The 15,606-nt window shown below is 28.2% G+C and overlaps 1 protein-coding gene across 1 annotated transcript; it reads right to left on the reverse strand.

Moving 5' to 3' along the window:
• Positions 1 to 8: 8 nt before the first annotated feature.
• LOC128397341 (uncharacterized) lies at positions 9 to 15,326 on the reverse strand. The gene is made up of 2 exons (XM_053358057.1): positions 15,100 to 15,326; positions 9 to 2,152 (listed from the first exon to the last, which is right to left on the reverse strand). Exon 2 carries the CDS (start codon positions 1,930 to 1,932, stop codon positions 763 to 765), a length of 1,170 nt encoding a protein of 389 aa, XP_053214032.1. The 5' UTR covers positions 1,933 to 2,152; positions 15,100 to 15,326; the 3' UTR covers positions 9 to 762.
• Between the last annotated feature and the right edge of the window lie 280 nt (positions 15,327 to 15,606).

Raw genomic sequence — 15,606 nt, forward strand, 5'->3', positions numbered from 1 at the left:
TTGTTTACTTTTTTTAAAGATTTACTATTTATTGATTAACTGCAACAAATTTATCTTTGTTAAAAACCATTGGTGAAAATAATATTAATGCAATTACAATGTAAATGTTAAAAATATACATATAAATTGATTGTTCTCATTAGTTAATTAGAAAAGTTAAATCATCACGATGAGTTTTAAATGTACAGGGTGAAAAATACAGAGTTTGAATACAGAATCAGTTTAAATCCAGTGTTTATCTCATTCTTTCTCAATTGTTATATTTGATTTAGTTTATTGTGAACAATTAGTGATTCACTTTCTCTTTGTATTATGTTGATTTGTAAATAGTAATTGGTGATTGATAATTAATCCATAAAGTTATCGTAATCATTTTACAATTGTAACTTGGCACTAAAAATAGACAAACAATCTCGTTCATCATCTTGTCCTTAGCAATTTGATTTATCATTTAATTGTTTCAAGTAGATGATTTCAATTTGAGACCATCAACTTGTAATCAGAGTTGATCACTTCAGATGAAATCATGATAGAATCAAATTGAAAACCAAGTCAAGTTGCTCTTTCTCTGGGAATTGATTAATTCTTGGATAAATTGGTGATAATAAATGGATGGAGAAAATGAGCTTCGATCATCATTGAAAAGAAGACGAAAAAATTAGTTAATTGTTGATCTTTAAACGGAATTCACTTGAAGAGAAAATGATGGTTCAGGTGATGATGAGATGGACAATTAATAGATTGTTGTTTTGGTTGATTTTTCTAAACAGAAAAATTGGAAGAATTTTCTGAAGAACTTGTTGTCATGGAGGAATTTGATGTTGTTGATGCAACGGGTGATGGAGATGAAAGAAAGGGAGGAACAACGGGTACTGATGATGAAGAAAATGAAGAAGATGATGAGGATGATGAAGAGGAAGAGGAAGTGTTGAGTGAATGAAGTGACCGTAATTCTGGATTCACTCGATGATGAGGAACCAGTGATGAGATTGAAAAGAGACGATCAAAGTCTTTGGTGTCCACGTTGATCACATGTTGGAATAGACAAGGTGATGAGATGTCCTCTTTTCGAGGTAATTTAAATTGTTCCCGTTTTCCTTTTGATTTGATTGATGACTTTTCCTTTTTACTCATTAATCTTTTGGGCGCTGACAGGGCGATGTTCAAGGGGTCACAGGTTATCGATTCAATGTTCCGAAGGAAATCAGCGGCTGCATCAGCGGAATCAAATGAAAGTCCGGCCATTTGCCGATGGTCACACGATAAGTAAAGCGTATGGAAACACGGGTGGACCGCTTTGTAATCGGTTAGATTGTCGATCACATCGCCCCATAGATTGAAACCAGTCCCTCTTTCCGCGAGACAAATTTTCAATTGTCGTTTACTTCGAGCTCGAGTTTCCCCTTTATCGAAGATGATCAATGGTACACCGGTTCTCTCAAGTGACCATTCATGTGACCGTGGTGAAGAGATTCGTCCTTCGTTGATCAGATCAGTTTTGGTGAAATAAAGATTAGCCATACATCGGGAAACGTATACAAATGTCTTATGGGCCAAATAGAATCGTTCAATTTGATAAATTTCATTCTCTTCGAGTAAAGTTGTTGTTGTTGTTGTTGGTGATGTTCGAGTACCAGTTTCACCCGTTGACGATTCAATTGAATTATTGTTGAGAGCTGATGTTGATTTAGATGATCGTAAACGGGGAATTGAAGATGATTTTGATTTACGTTGACCCAAAGTGGCACAACCATTAGAGGTGATGATCATTGTTGTCGTATTCATGGTGGTCGCTGATGGACTATGAATGAATGGAACTTCATATGGAACCGAGTTCGGTGATTTCGGTGTTTGAATATTCAATGTAACCGGATCTTCGTAGAGATGGATTTTAATTCCTCCTCCGTTGGTGTGAATATCCTCTTGATTCATGGTGATTTAATAGTTGATAATATTATGAATAATATGGTGACAATGTGATAGAAATAATTTAATTTAATCCAATTAACGGGACGTTCCAAGTTGATTATTTTTCCAGCTTCTTTTAACCAAAAAACATTAAGGCTTCAACCAAATCTAAATACATTAAAACAGGACCATAATCAGCATAATTATAAGTTAATTGTTGTCGATGATGAGGATTGTGATGTTACTGTTGACAATTTGTTTTGATTGCGTTTATCCAAAATAATCATGACCAAACAAAGGCACAACAATCAGTTGATTATGTTGATGATAAAATAGAAAAAAAAAGAAAACAGTTAATATGATTGTTTAATTGTGTTTAAATAAGATGATAATAAGTGGGATTTAAGATAATGATGATTAGTGAAAACAAAGATTGTAATTGTTGAGTGAGTGTAATAATATAACAAGTGAAATATAACTTGAATATGATGAGAATTAAATAATTGTTACTACAATTTAGTTCATCATCACCTCCAGTATTGTTGTTGATGATGAACTTGAATTGATACAATTAACTTTAGTGATAATATGGATTAGAATCAATTGATATATAGAGTAACAATCAAGGGACAAATTAAATTGGTTGAAAATCAATTTTAAGTGACCTTAATTGTGAAAATGATTAGGAAAAAAAAGCTCAAGCCATTTAGTTAACAATCAATGTCAAATTGATAAACAATTAGCTGATTATGATATAGATACAAAAGGAAAATGAGTAATCAAATTGATTGGGAAAAAGTTAATTGCTATACTGAATTATATCAATATTGAAATCATTAATTGTAATGATAATGATTAAACAATCCGGAGATCATAACTATTAATGGTAAATGATTAACCTAAACAACAATAATAACATGATTACAATTATCGGAATTGATTGAGAGTAACAAAATAAACAGTAGCTGCTGATTTTTGTTAATTGTGATTAGATTCAAAATTTTGAAATTTAAATTGTGTGAGATCATTTCAAATCTGATTATCGACAATTAAATGACAACAATACAAACAACAACAATGCGAAGTCTAATTTTGAATTGGTTGTAAATGATTTATTGATTACAAATTGTAGAGTTTCTGTTAATTGTGATGCTACTGGTATTTAAATCTAATCTAAATCAGTTATGACGAATTAATCAAATTGTTTTTTTTTGTTAATTTTATCGATCCTTGTGATACTTGATTAACAAATTAAATCTAATTGGGAGGTTTACATTTGCACACAATTTAAGATTTGAAACAATATTAGAGTCAAAACCAAAGGTTTTCAGTTGTTTTTGATTCAATTTGATTTTATCGTTAGTTAATCAATAAGCCAAGTAGCCAATTGTTAATTTCAACAATCAAACTCATCATTAAAAGTTGATGAACAAAAAAATCATGGCTCATTTAATGAAAATCCGTTTGATTGTTGTTAGTTGATTTACCTGAAAAAATGGTTTCAAATTAACAATCAACTGTCAATGTTAGGAAATGATGATGAAAAAAGTGTTATTATTATACAACAATAAAAACATTGGAAACAAACTCAATCCCTCTTTCTCTCTCTCTCACTCTCTCACTTTATCATGATGATCATCATCATTATCTTTGTGATACCTAAGAAAAGCTATGATGATGATGATGATGATAAATCCGTTTACCTGTTGTATACAATTGAGTAAACAATTTACTTGCAAGAAAATGTTTACCAGAAAATTAGGATTAGATTTTGATCCATGAAATTTTTCTCACCCAAAAACCAAACCGCAAACAATCATGAAATAAAACATGGTGATGATGATGATAATGATGATAATCTCTAGAGATCAAAGTGTAAATCACCACCAGCAATGAGAGAGGAAGAGAAAGAGTGAGGGAGGAAAAGGAGATGAAGGAGATGAAGTGTATACACTGAATATTCCCACCGAGTGGAAAGTTGTTGTTATCATTTTTGCTACTACAAAATTATCAACATTTCAGGTGAAAAAAATGATAACCAAATGAATATAATAATAGTAATCATGATGATTAACTAGTGGAAAGTGATTAAATCCTTCTTGTGGTAATGAGTGATACCCAAAAATGAAAATGAAGATGATGAGGTGAGAGAGAGAGAGAGAGAGAGAGAGAGAGAGAGAGAGATTGTTCAAGGATGAATACAAATAACCATAAATCACTTTCTTTAATTTAAAAACAAAATTAAAGATACTTAGTAATTGTGATTCGTTAAACAGACAATCAAGAAACTAACCAGACACTAATCAAATTAAAAGCCACTTCTTAAGATTACAATTAGAATTTAAAACCAACAATCAGATAATTAAAAGATCACATTGATCAAAATTTTCTTCCTCATCTTAATTATTATTTTTAATTTATAACCCATCATGTTATCATCTAATAAAATGATGTAAATGATTAAAATCATCATGATTAAGATTAACGGTTTATCCTCTCGAACCACAATCATTGAACAATTCAATTTAATATCAACTACGTGACAACGTATCAGTTTAAACTGTGTTAAATTAGATTAGACAGAAAACCCCTTCGGGCAATTGATAATATTAATAGTTCACTAATCTATTATCTAATCATCAACCATAAGTAACCAATTTAATGTTAGTTAATCAAAGTTACAACAAATAAAAAAAGATCAACAATTGATTACTATTTTTATGTGTCAATCCAAACACTGAACACAAATTTCCTGGTTATGGAAACTTAATCAACTAATTGCTCGAGCAATTTGATTCATCTAGTTGTTAACAATTCCTTTTTTTTCCTAATTACTTCATCTTTTCAATGGATTAACAATGTAAACTTTATTCAATATTATGATTGATTTAACAAAATTACGGATCATGTTGATAACAATGGATTAAATTTGTATAATTAGCTAATCAATCAACTTGAATTATTGTGGTGTATGAATTTTCAATAATAATAACAATAATTAATACAATTTCACTGATTGATAACAATCAACACTGAATCAACAATTGATGACGATAAAGTTACTACGACCAACAGAAAGTAATTGAATTTAAATAGTGAAATTCAAGTTAATTGTGATTAGAAAGCAACAAAAAAAAACTCACATGAACCTTTCCCTTAAGAATCAAATTGTCACAATTTGATTATAATTAACCAATTCAATTTACTAATTTGATACCAAACCCTTTTTAATTGTGACAATATTGCAAAATTTTCCCTACGATCATCACACAATCAAAGAAAAATCATCAATTTCTGACCTGAATCCACAATTTAATTAAGAAATTGAAATAAGTGAAAAAAACGATGACAATTTAAACTGGATTAAGTTGAAATTTGTGAATCAAGAAAAGTTAATTCAATTGCAATTAAAGCTGAATCATAAAGCTAAAAATTAATTGTCTTATATACTTTAAATCATCAACCATCAAAGTAAAAAAAGTTTTTACAATTAAAAATGATTAGTACAGTTAAGATGATGTAGGAGTTGATGATAGATTTACAATTAAAGTAATAAGTGATTAAGGTAAATTGTTATTAATTTGCAATCTGATATTTTTAATTCAGCAATTAAAAGTATTCTCTCTTCTTTGATTACTTAACTGATTAACAATTAAGTGAAACTTTTATATATATTAAGGAAATGATTTATAAATTGTCAGTGATATGAGACAAATGAAACTTCCGGAGGAAAAATAATAAACAACAATTAGATGTTAATTGCTATGAGAAGCGATCAAAATTTTCCAATGTAAAAACGCCTTAGAAACAAATATAAATTATTCTTATTAAATCATCATCATGTAAATCATCATGATCATAATGATCATTAAGGAAACAAGTTTGCAACAATTAACCTTGAGACAAGAAAAGAAAGTTAAAAGTAAACAACAATCAAGATAAAAACAACAACAACAACAACAACAAACCAGAAAAAAGTATTAAAAAGTAACCAGAAAAATATTCACATTGATCAAACAGAATACGATCAACAATCAACAATCAAGCAACAGTAATCAGACATAATCCAGACAATTTAGAAACAAAAAGCAATCAACAACAATCAAAGTGCTTCCTACTAATCATAATCATCTTCTCACCAAATGTTCACGGTTAAATTGACTGATGTTCACTTTCCATACACAACAAACGCCAACAACTTTCATCAATTTTTTCTTCTTCTTCATGAAAACAACATCATCTTCATCTCATGATTATCATGAAACAGGTAATACTAACAAAGATTATGTCGGGAATAGATTTGCATCTCAATCTTGATTTACAGGTAAATCTGAGAGGAAAAAAACTCAGGTAGGAGAAACAAAAACACTGAAACCAGTTAGTCCTCCATGTTAACAACATGAAATCAAAAGTATCAACGGCCAACAACCTTGAGGTCAATAAAAGAGTTGATAAGATGATAGGTTGATGGGATGATAATGATGATGAAGAAGATGAAGAAGATGAATCAATATATACAATGGTAATAATCATCGATACAATTTACTAATTGTTACCATTATTATCGGTTAAGGATATGGGAAGATATTTACAAATCCAATGGTAACCTTGAATACGATGGTAAACAACATTTAAATTAATCGAAATTGTTTAGTTAAATTGTTCAATTTAATGATAACAATGAATGATGATTAATAACGTTTTAACCTTGAAATTTAATTGTTAGTTAAATTATTCGATCATAATTATATTTATCACTATTAACTAAAACAATCAAAATCTATTGTGGTTAATAATATGAAAAGATAAATAAATAATTTTTCCCAATTGTTTATTATCACTCTTGCTGTTGATTGTTCAACGGGTTGTTAAGTTAATTGTGATTTAAAACTTTTTGATTGTGGTGAAACTCATTAAAAAGTTTTAATCGTAATCATTATTATCAATATCATTATATTGTTTCTTGTTACAATTACAACAATTTAATCATAACTGTTTACAATTTGTCTCCAGGGTGACCTGATCTCAATCAGATTATAAGTCAATTAACAATCAAGGATTTTTAAATTCACATTCATTTAGTTAATTGTTGTTGGTTAACGTTCACAATCAACAACCGTGATTATTGATAATTTATTTTGATTAGATTTCTGTTCCAATATTATTAATATAATAATAATAATGTTTGTAATGATTAAGATTGTATTTTGTTTCCAAACTCAATCAAATTAACAATCAGAGTCAATAATAAACATTTTCAAGTTCAATTAAATCAAAATAATCAAAAATCATTCAATTGGTAGTAATTAAAAGCCTTAATGATGATAATAATAATAATAATCAGATTCTTAATCAGTTGAGGTTATCTGTTAATTGAAAAAAAAAGTTTTACTCAATTTAATCTGATCATTTTAATTGTTACACAAACTAACAAATATTAATAGTAACAATAATTAACTATAGTAAAATTAAATTGTTGTAATTAGTGATTGACAGTTTTTCATTAATAATATCAAATAATCAACCAGATTAAGATCAATCGGATTATCATCTTAATCTTATTGAGCTGATTACGAAAAAATCATTTGATAGGTAATGTTAATTACGATGGCGATCACAATTATTAATACAATTTCTTAATCAAATTAACATTTCCAACACGTTTTACAATTAAATTAATATAAATGTGTGAGTGTTAATCAAAACTGATTTAACTTTTTTTTTTCTTCACATTTCTGTTAATTCTGATTTCGTTGGCGTGACCTGAAACTTTCAGCTAATTTAGTTGAAGAGCTTAACTAATTTAATTTTAACTGATTAATTACATTCTAATGTCATTCAATTGGTAGTTTATTAAAATTAAGACACAAAAAAATCAATGAATCATCAATGAAAAATGATAACTTATAATTACGTTGTAATCTTTCAATCAAAACTTGATTCCTATGATTAAATTGTCTACAATTACAGGGGTGGAGAGAATCATTTGAGCCAAATTAAAACGTTAATTTTATAAAGCACAATCAAGTTTAAGAAAATTTTTTCAGCAATTCAAATAGAATATTTAGTTGTCTTTAAATTGACGTTAAATTTGAGTGGCTTTGGACATGAATTCGAAAAAAAATTTCGAATTTTCGAAAACACTAAAAATTGAAAAATTGCAAAAATGTTATTTTTTGATTGAAATGAAAAATCGAAAATTTTTATCTTTCGATTTTCGTTTCAAAAGCATGTCCATCTTATTCTCCGTGTATGAAACAGATATTCATCAAGTTTTTCAAAACTTGACTAATTCGAAATATTCGAAAAACTAAAATTCTCGACGAAAAACCCGAAAATCTTAATTTCACGTTTTCAGTGTTTTCAAAAATTTGAATTTTTCGATCGATTTTTTTTCAGAAAATTTTCAAAATTGATAGTTTTCTACTCAGAATTAAATTCTCTATCTTAATCATGGAAAATAATTGATTTGCTATGATTAATATTCAAGAAATTAATGATTGAATTTGGCTCAAATCTTTCTCTCCACACCTGTACATTGCCAATAGTCAATAGACTTCAGGTATTAATCACAATTAAATAATACAACTATTAATAGTAGTAGTTGATTGTATCATCATACAAATGTATTGTTAAGTCTTAATCATCTAGATTAATAATTAAATGTACAATCAAATGATAGTTAACAACAACAATTACAACTTTTGACAATACAATTTAACCTTCTTGTAGTGTTACCGTTAAATTGTTTTGTTTCCTTGTTTAATTAACTTGTTTATTAGTTAATCTCGCTCTAATTAACTTAACCAACTCTTTTGAATGTGAAATAATTATTATAATAATGATGATGAACAATTAACTCACCAGTTAATCATTAATTCAATCTTCCCATTCATTACTTTGGCTTAAAGTTCAGTAACAGTTTAAAAAGTTGATCAACATTAGATTAACTATAACAATTAACAATTAAATATACAATTTTTAAACATGAGGAGTGCCTAGTAATTTAATTCAGATTGTAAATTTCATCATGATTAAGCCTAAGTGGAAAAATGTTCAATTCAATCAAGTTAATTGTTAACCATCATTTCAATTGATGTGTTTGAAGTTTACAACAAAAAAAAAGGCTTCAAGTTGAAGGTAAAATTGATAAACAACAATTTAGAAATTGTTGTAATGATAATAATAACATCATCCAAGGCAATTTAACAATCAACTCATCAATTCATTTGATTCAGTTGAGCTCCATGAACATGAGTTTCCATTGGAATTGATCATTCTCAGTGCTTCATGTTACTTTCTCAATAAAAGAAAATAAGAATTAAAATTAAGTCTTATTATCATAGAGAAACTATTGTCTTCTTTTTTATCTTCTTTCTCATCATCATCATCTTCAAGGTGATTTAATACCTGTTCCAACAATCAGTTGATTGAAGAAATGAATTAGATCCGATTCCAATCATGAGATCATCTTAATTGTAACCTTTAATCACCATTAACTTAAACATAAGCTTCTTAATTTATAATCATCATGAGTATCTGATTATTAGATTGTATAAGAAAAGATTTTCTAATTAGCATTAAAATTAATTACTATCGGTCGATTCTCTGATTAATTAATCATCAAATTTAATTACAATTCTAGTTTTATGCTAATCAATTAATATTCAATTAGATTGGTAATTAAAGCTGGACAAACAAGTGAATCTACTACCCAGAGTTTAAGGTAAAAGTTACAATTGCGATGAACGATTAAAGCTAATTGATCAATTAAATTACAATTAACGCTGATAAAAATTGATTACTAGCAGATTAACATAGAGATTAATGAATGATGGTTATAATCCGAGTTGAGATAATCCGTAAATGATTGAAATAATAATCACAGGGAAGCAGTAAAATCTACAACTGATTGATTAAAATTAGTTAATCATTTGATTAACCAAAACAATAGTTCATTGACCAGAAAGAAAAGGGAAAAAGGTAAATTACAATTAAACAACAACACTAATCAGTTAGGTGGTTAATTAAGAAGGTAAAAAAAGCTAAGTGAAGGAAAATTTTCTCAAAGGTAGATGAATATTGAAAAGTTAATCACCAACAATTAACAGTTAATTCATTTGGTTGGTTCTGTTGACAATCAACAAGCAGCAAAAAAAAAAGGAAGCAAATTAAAGTCTCTTCATGGATAACATGATTTAAACCATTTCGCTTGTAAATCACAACAATCAACAGATGATGAAGACACAATTTACTTGGGTCACCGTAGTTTAATTCAATTAATAACATAATATCATCACAATAGTGATAATCATCATGATAATCAAATTGCAGGACGAAAAGAGGTAAAAAACTCATGATAAACTAGCAGCGTGTAAAATTTGAATGATATATTGTGAGAAAATCATTTGAATAAATAAATTATAATGATAAATTATTATCATAATAACTTATTATTATATTAAAAATTTGGAAGCTCAGATTAAGAGTGAAAATAATAGTAAATGAAACAATCAACAAGCAGAAAGGAAAACCTTGAATTCGTGTTGATATTTACCTGGAAAAAAAAATGATGGAAATTCATCTGATGATTATCACGATTTTTCGTGTTGATTAACTCAATCGCAATTCTGGCCTGAGTTCATTTTATTATCATCATCATGTTGTTCATCATCATTATCAACAAGTTAACAAGTATTATCTTCATAGAATCAGCTCTTAATTGATAAAATGTGAAAGTTTCATCATCATATCAATTTCATTGATTCGCGAAAACAATCAACTTATTAGGTAAGAAAACAATGTAACTAATTAAATAGTAATAGTTATCATAATTGTTGTAGTAAAAACAATAAGTAGGTGGATTAACAAAACAATTAATATTAAAGTGATAATTGTTTTATTAACATTAAGGTAAATTCATTGAGAAAAAAAAAATTAAGGTAACTCAATGAGTTGGACAATTGATAAATTGTTACTGGTCAACGAAAATAACATTTCCTGATTGATAACAATTAGATATTTGTTTGTTGGTCAGTCTGATCATCAACAACAACTATTATTTAATTGCTGGTGTTACAATCAATAGTTAAAGTGCATCAAAAGTAATCATGATGATTAGTGATTAAGGATTACATTTTTTTCATTCAACTTTTTTTTCCATTTCATTACTAACCATTTAATCAATTGTAATTTAATCAAGACAATCAACTTCTCATATAGTAATGTTATTGGTAATTTCTCATAATAGTGAAAAATGATAATATTTACAAGGAAATGATATAATCAAACAATCAGCTGAAAATAATATTGTATTGATATTTACGATCAAAAATTCATCTGATCAAACTAACAATTTATTTCCTTATAATCAGAAACATATAAATAACAATTAGTTTTAATGGGTTTTAATTAATGAATATTTTGACTTTTCTGTGTTTTTCAGCAAAGGTTCAAACTTTTACATTCAATTGTTACTTGTACCATGAATTATCATTATCACATCCTGAATATTATCAAAATTGTTATTGTTGTTAATGATCATCGTCATCATAAAGTGGACTGAAAATTCATCCTGACGACACTAATGATGATGACCATGGCTTCCATTTTGTTCCCAACCTCAATTTCAGCTCATCATCATTATCTTCCTTTCTCTTTCTTTCTCTCTTTCTATTCTTCTTACTTTCCTTGCTCTGTCTATTCTCATCATCGTCATCATCTTCTTCTCCTTACAAGAGAAATAATAATAATAATAATAATATGAAGAGAAGAGAGAGAGAGAGAGAGAGAGAGAGAGAGAGAGAAGAAACCAGGTCAGCTGATTAAATGGTAAAGACGATTACAAGGATGCGTAACGGTATCAGGTCATTTCTACCGCATACCAATGATGATGGTAGTGTATAAATACCAACGGTAAACTAACGAGATCAATTATTCAAAGAAAAAGTTTCCATAGAAACAAAAAACGTCATTGTAACAACTCATCAAAACATCAATGACCTTTGCCTTTAGTTATCAGTAAAAAATACTAGGTCAGGTCAGAATACAAGAAGATAACATTGAATAAATAGAGAAAAGAAAAGTTCTAGAAGAAAGAATAAAAAAGAGATCAACAAATAGATCATCATAATCGTTGATGATTAAAAGGTTGGGCTGTTTATTACTTTGAAAATTTTCGTATTCGTTTTTAGTTCAAATAGAAAACTGGTTTCAACAATTAGAAAGTAATAACCAGTAGTTAACCATTTCGCCTGCAATTCAGCTCATCTTCATTATCAACAACGATGATTACACACACGTAACTTTGTTTTTTTTTCATGTAGAAAATAAGAAAGTGACTATAGGGCATCATCATCATCATCATCATCATCTTTAGTATCATCATAAATGATTATCATGTAACTGTGACCCGTTCATGGAAACCAGTCTATCTGTATTAATACTCGGACTGAAATGAGGCTGATAATATTATTGTTGTTGGTCAAATTATGCCCTCAAATTAATGGGATCAACAACAATTAACATTGATTTTCATCATGAATCAAGATTTATGTTGTTGTTGTTGTTTAAAGGGCAAAAACAAAAAATCAAACTTCAGATATTAAACAGCAAAGGGATTCAATTAACTGATAATGGGTTAAATTGTTCATATAATTATTAGGGGCTGATTAAAAGTTTGCTAATCTAGTCGATTATAATTATAAGCATTTGATTGTTATTTTAATTATCCTAATCAATTGGAAATATCTTGTCAACATTAATAACAATCTAAAGAACCTGTTGTTGTTGTTGTTGATGATGATGATTATTGTAATAATTATCCCGATAATATGATTAACGATTATATAAAAACCCTTATCACTTTGTCCTAAATTTCAATTGAAAATTTGCTAGATTAAATGATTTACATTAAATCAGTTTATTAATTGTTGCTAATTATCACAACTATATTGTAGCTAATTAGTTCAACTGTTTTAATCGTTATGAATAATAGCTGATATTAATCATGTTTAAATTGTGATGAATGGATTGTCATTTAACTGGTTACTGTTAATCATTTGAAGGTAACTGTTGTTGTGGTTAACGGTTACCGGTCATATGATTACAATTTAAATGAATTTAATTGATCAATTGTTTCAATCAATTTTGAATAAAACTGTTGACAGTTAATCACCATTGGTTTGACAATATTGGAAAAAGTTAATTGAATTGTTAATGAAAAGGTTTTTTATTTGATTACCGTTTGATTGGGTGATTATGATTAACATAATTGTGATGCTACTGGTATTTGAATCTAATCTAAATCAGTTATGACGAATTAATCAAATTGTTTTTTTTTGTTAATTTTATCGATCCTTGTGATACTTGATTAACAAATTAAATCTAATTGGGAGGTTTACATTTGCACACAATTTAAGATTTGAAACAATATTAGAGTCAAAACCAAAGGTTTTCAGTTGTTTTTGATTCAATTTGATTTTATCGTTAGTTAATCAATAAGCCAAGTAGCCAATTGTTAATTTCAACAATCAAACTCATCATTAAAAGTTGATGAACAAAAAAATCATGGCTCATTTAATGAAAATCCGTTTGATTGTTGTTAGTTGATTTACCTGAAAAAATGGTTTCAAATTAACAATCAACTGTCAATGTTAGGAAATGATGATGAAAAAAGTGTTATTATTATTATACAACAATAAAAACATTGGAAACAAACTCAATCCTCTTCTCTCTCTCTCTCTCACTCTCTCATTTTATCATGATGATCATCATCATTATCTTTGTGATACCTAAGAAAAGCTATGATGATGTTGATGTTGATGATGATGATGATGATAAATCCGTTTACCTGTTGTATACAATTGAGTAAACAATTTACTTGCAAGAAAATGTTTACCAGAAAATTAGGATTAGATTTTGATCCATGAAATTTTTCTCACCCAAAAACCAAACCGCAAACAATCATGAAATAAAACATGGTGATGATGATGATAATGATGATAATCTCTAGAGATCAAAGTGTAAATCACCACCAGCAATGAGAGAGGAAGAGAAAGAGTGAGGGAGGAAAAGGAGATGAAGGAGATGAAGTGTATACACTGAATATTCCCACCGAGTGGAAAGTTGTTGTTATCATTTTTGCTACTACAAAATTATCAACATTTCAGGTGAAAAAAATGATAACCAAATGAATATAATAATAGTAATCATGATGATTAACTAGTGGAAAGTGATTAAATCCTTCTTGTGGTAATGAGTGATACCCAAAAATGAAGATGAAGATGATGAGAGAGAGAGAGAGAGAGAGAGAGAGAGAGAGAGAGAAAAGATTGTTCAAGGATGAATACAAATAACCATAAATCACTTTCTTTAATTTAAAAACAAAATTAAAGATACTTAGTAATTGTGATTCGTTAAACAGACAATCAAGAAACTAACCAGACACTAATCAAATTAAAAGCCTCTTAAAATTTTACAATATTACGGATCATGTTGATAACAATGGATTAAATTTGTATAATTAGCTAATCAATCAACTTGAATTATTGTGGTGTATGAATTTTCAAAAATAATAACAATAATAATTTAATTAATACAATTTCACTGATTGATAACAATCAACACTGAATCAACAATTGATGACGATAAAGTTACTACGACCAACAGAAAGTAATTGAATTTAAATAGTGAAATTCAAGTTAATTGTGATTAGAAAGCAACAAAAAAAACTCACATGAACCTTTCCCTTAAGAATCAAATTGTCACAATTTGATTATAATTAACCAATTCAATTTACTAATTTGATACCAAACCCTTTTTAATTGTGACAATATTGCAAACTTTTCCCTACGATCATCACACAATCAAAGAAAAATCATCAATTTCTGACCTGAATCCACAATTAAGAAAATAAAACAAATGAAAAAAAGACGACAATTTAACTGAATTAAAGTTGAAATTTGTGAATCAAGAAAAGTTAATTCAATCAAAACTAAAGCCGAAAACAATTGTCTTAAATTACTTCAAATCATCAACAATCAACAACCAAAAACTTTTCACAGACAAAAACACAATTACCACAACTAATACAATCCAAGATCAGATAGATTGACAATTAAACAAACTAATAATCAAATAATTTGAATAATATTCCAACAAGAAATGTAAATAAAAGAAGCAAAAACTTACCAATTTAAGAAGCGAAAAAATTTCCAAAAAAGAATTGCCCATAACTATGGAATTAGAAGGAATAATTTCACAAAGCAAATGTCAATTTGATCAGCGTTCGTAGTTCTAACAATCAAAGTGAGACACAGTTAATTAACTATAAAATAAAAGGTGTAATTAGTTAATTAAACAGGAGAATAAACAAAAATCAAATAGACGTTAACACCAAAGCGACAAGTTGAGAGTGAAAATAAATATCGTTAGTAGGGGTTCGGCTTTTTTTCCCTGCGCAAAGAGCAGATTAATTTGCTCTCGGTCAATTGTAATTAACCGTTTGCGCAAATTAATCTCCTCCCACTAACGTTGTTTTCTCCGTGTCTTTGGTTGGTAGCGACATCTAACCTCGAGTGGACACCGAGCTCGGCACAGTGACACCTTTTATCGGGCAAAGTAACTAATTAGAAAATTTAATCACAATTAGTTAATTGTGAAGAGAAAATGAGTTCAAGGTGAATCTTTGGATCTTAC

The sequence above is a fragment of the Panonychus citri genome, unplaced genomic scaffold (assembly GCF_014898815.1).
Source record: "Panonychus citri isolate SS breed McGregor unplaced genomic scaffold, ASM1489881v1 Contig00028, whole genome shotgun sequence".
In the NCBI taxonomy this organism is placed as follows: Eukaryota; Metazoa; Arthropoda; class Arachnida; order Trombidiformes; family Tetranychidae; genus Panonychus; species Panonychus citri.

Bases quoted from the DNA above. Each gene is read 5' to 3' on its own strand.
- LOC128397341 (XM_053358057.1), bottom strand. From the start codon at position 1,932: ATGAATCAAGAGGATATTCACACCAACGGAGGAGGAATTAAAATCCAT.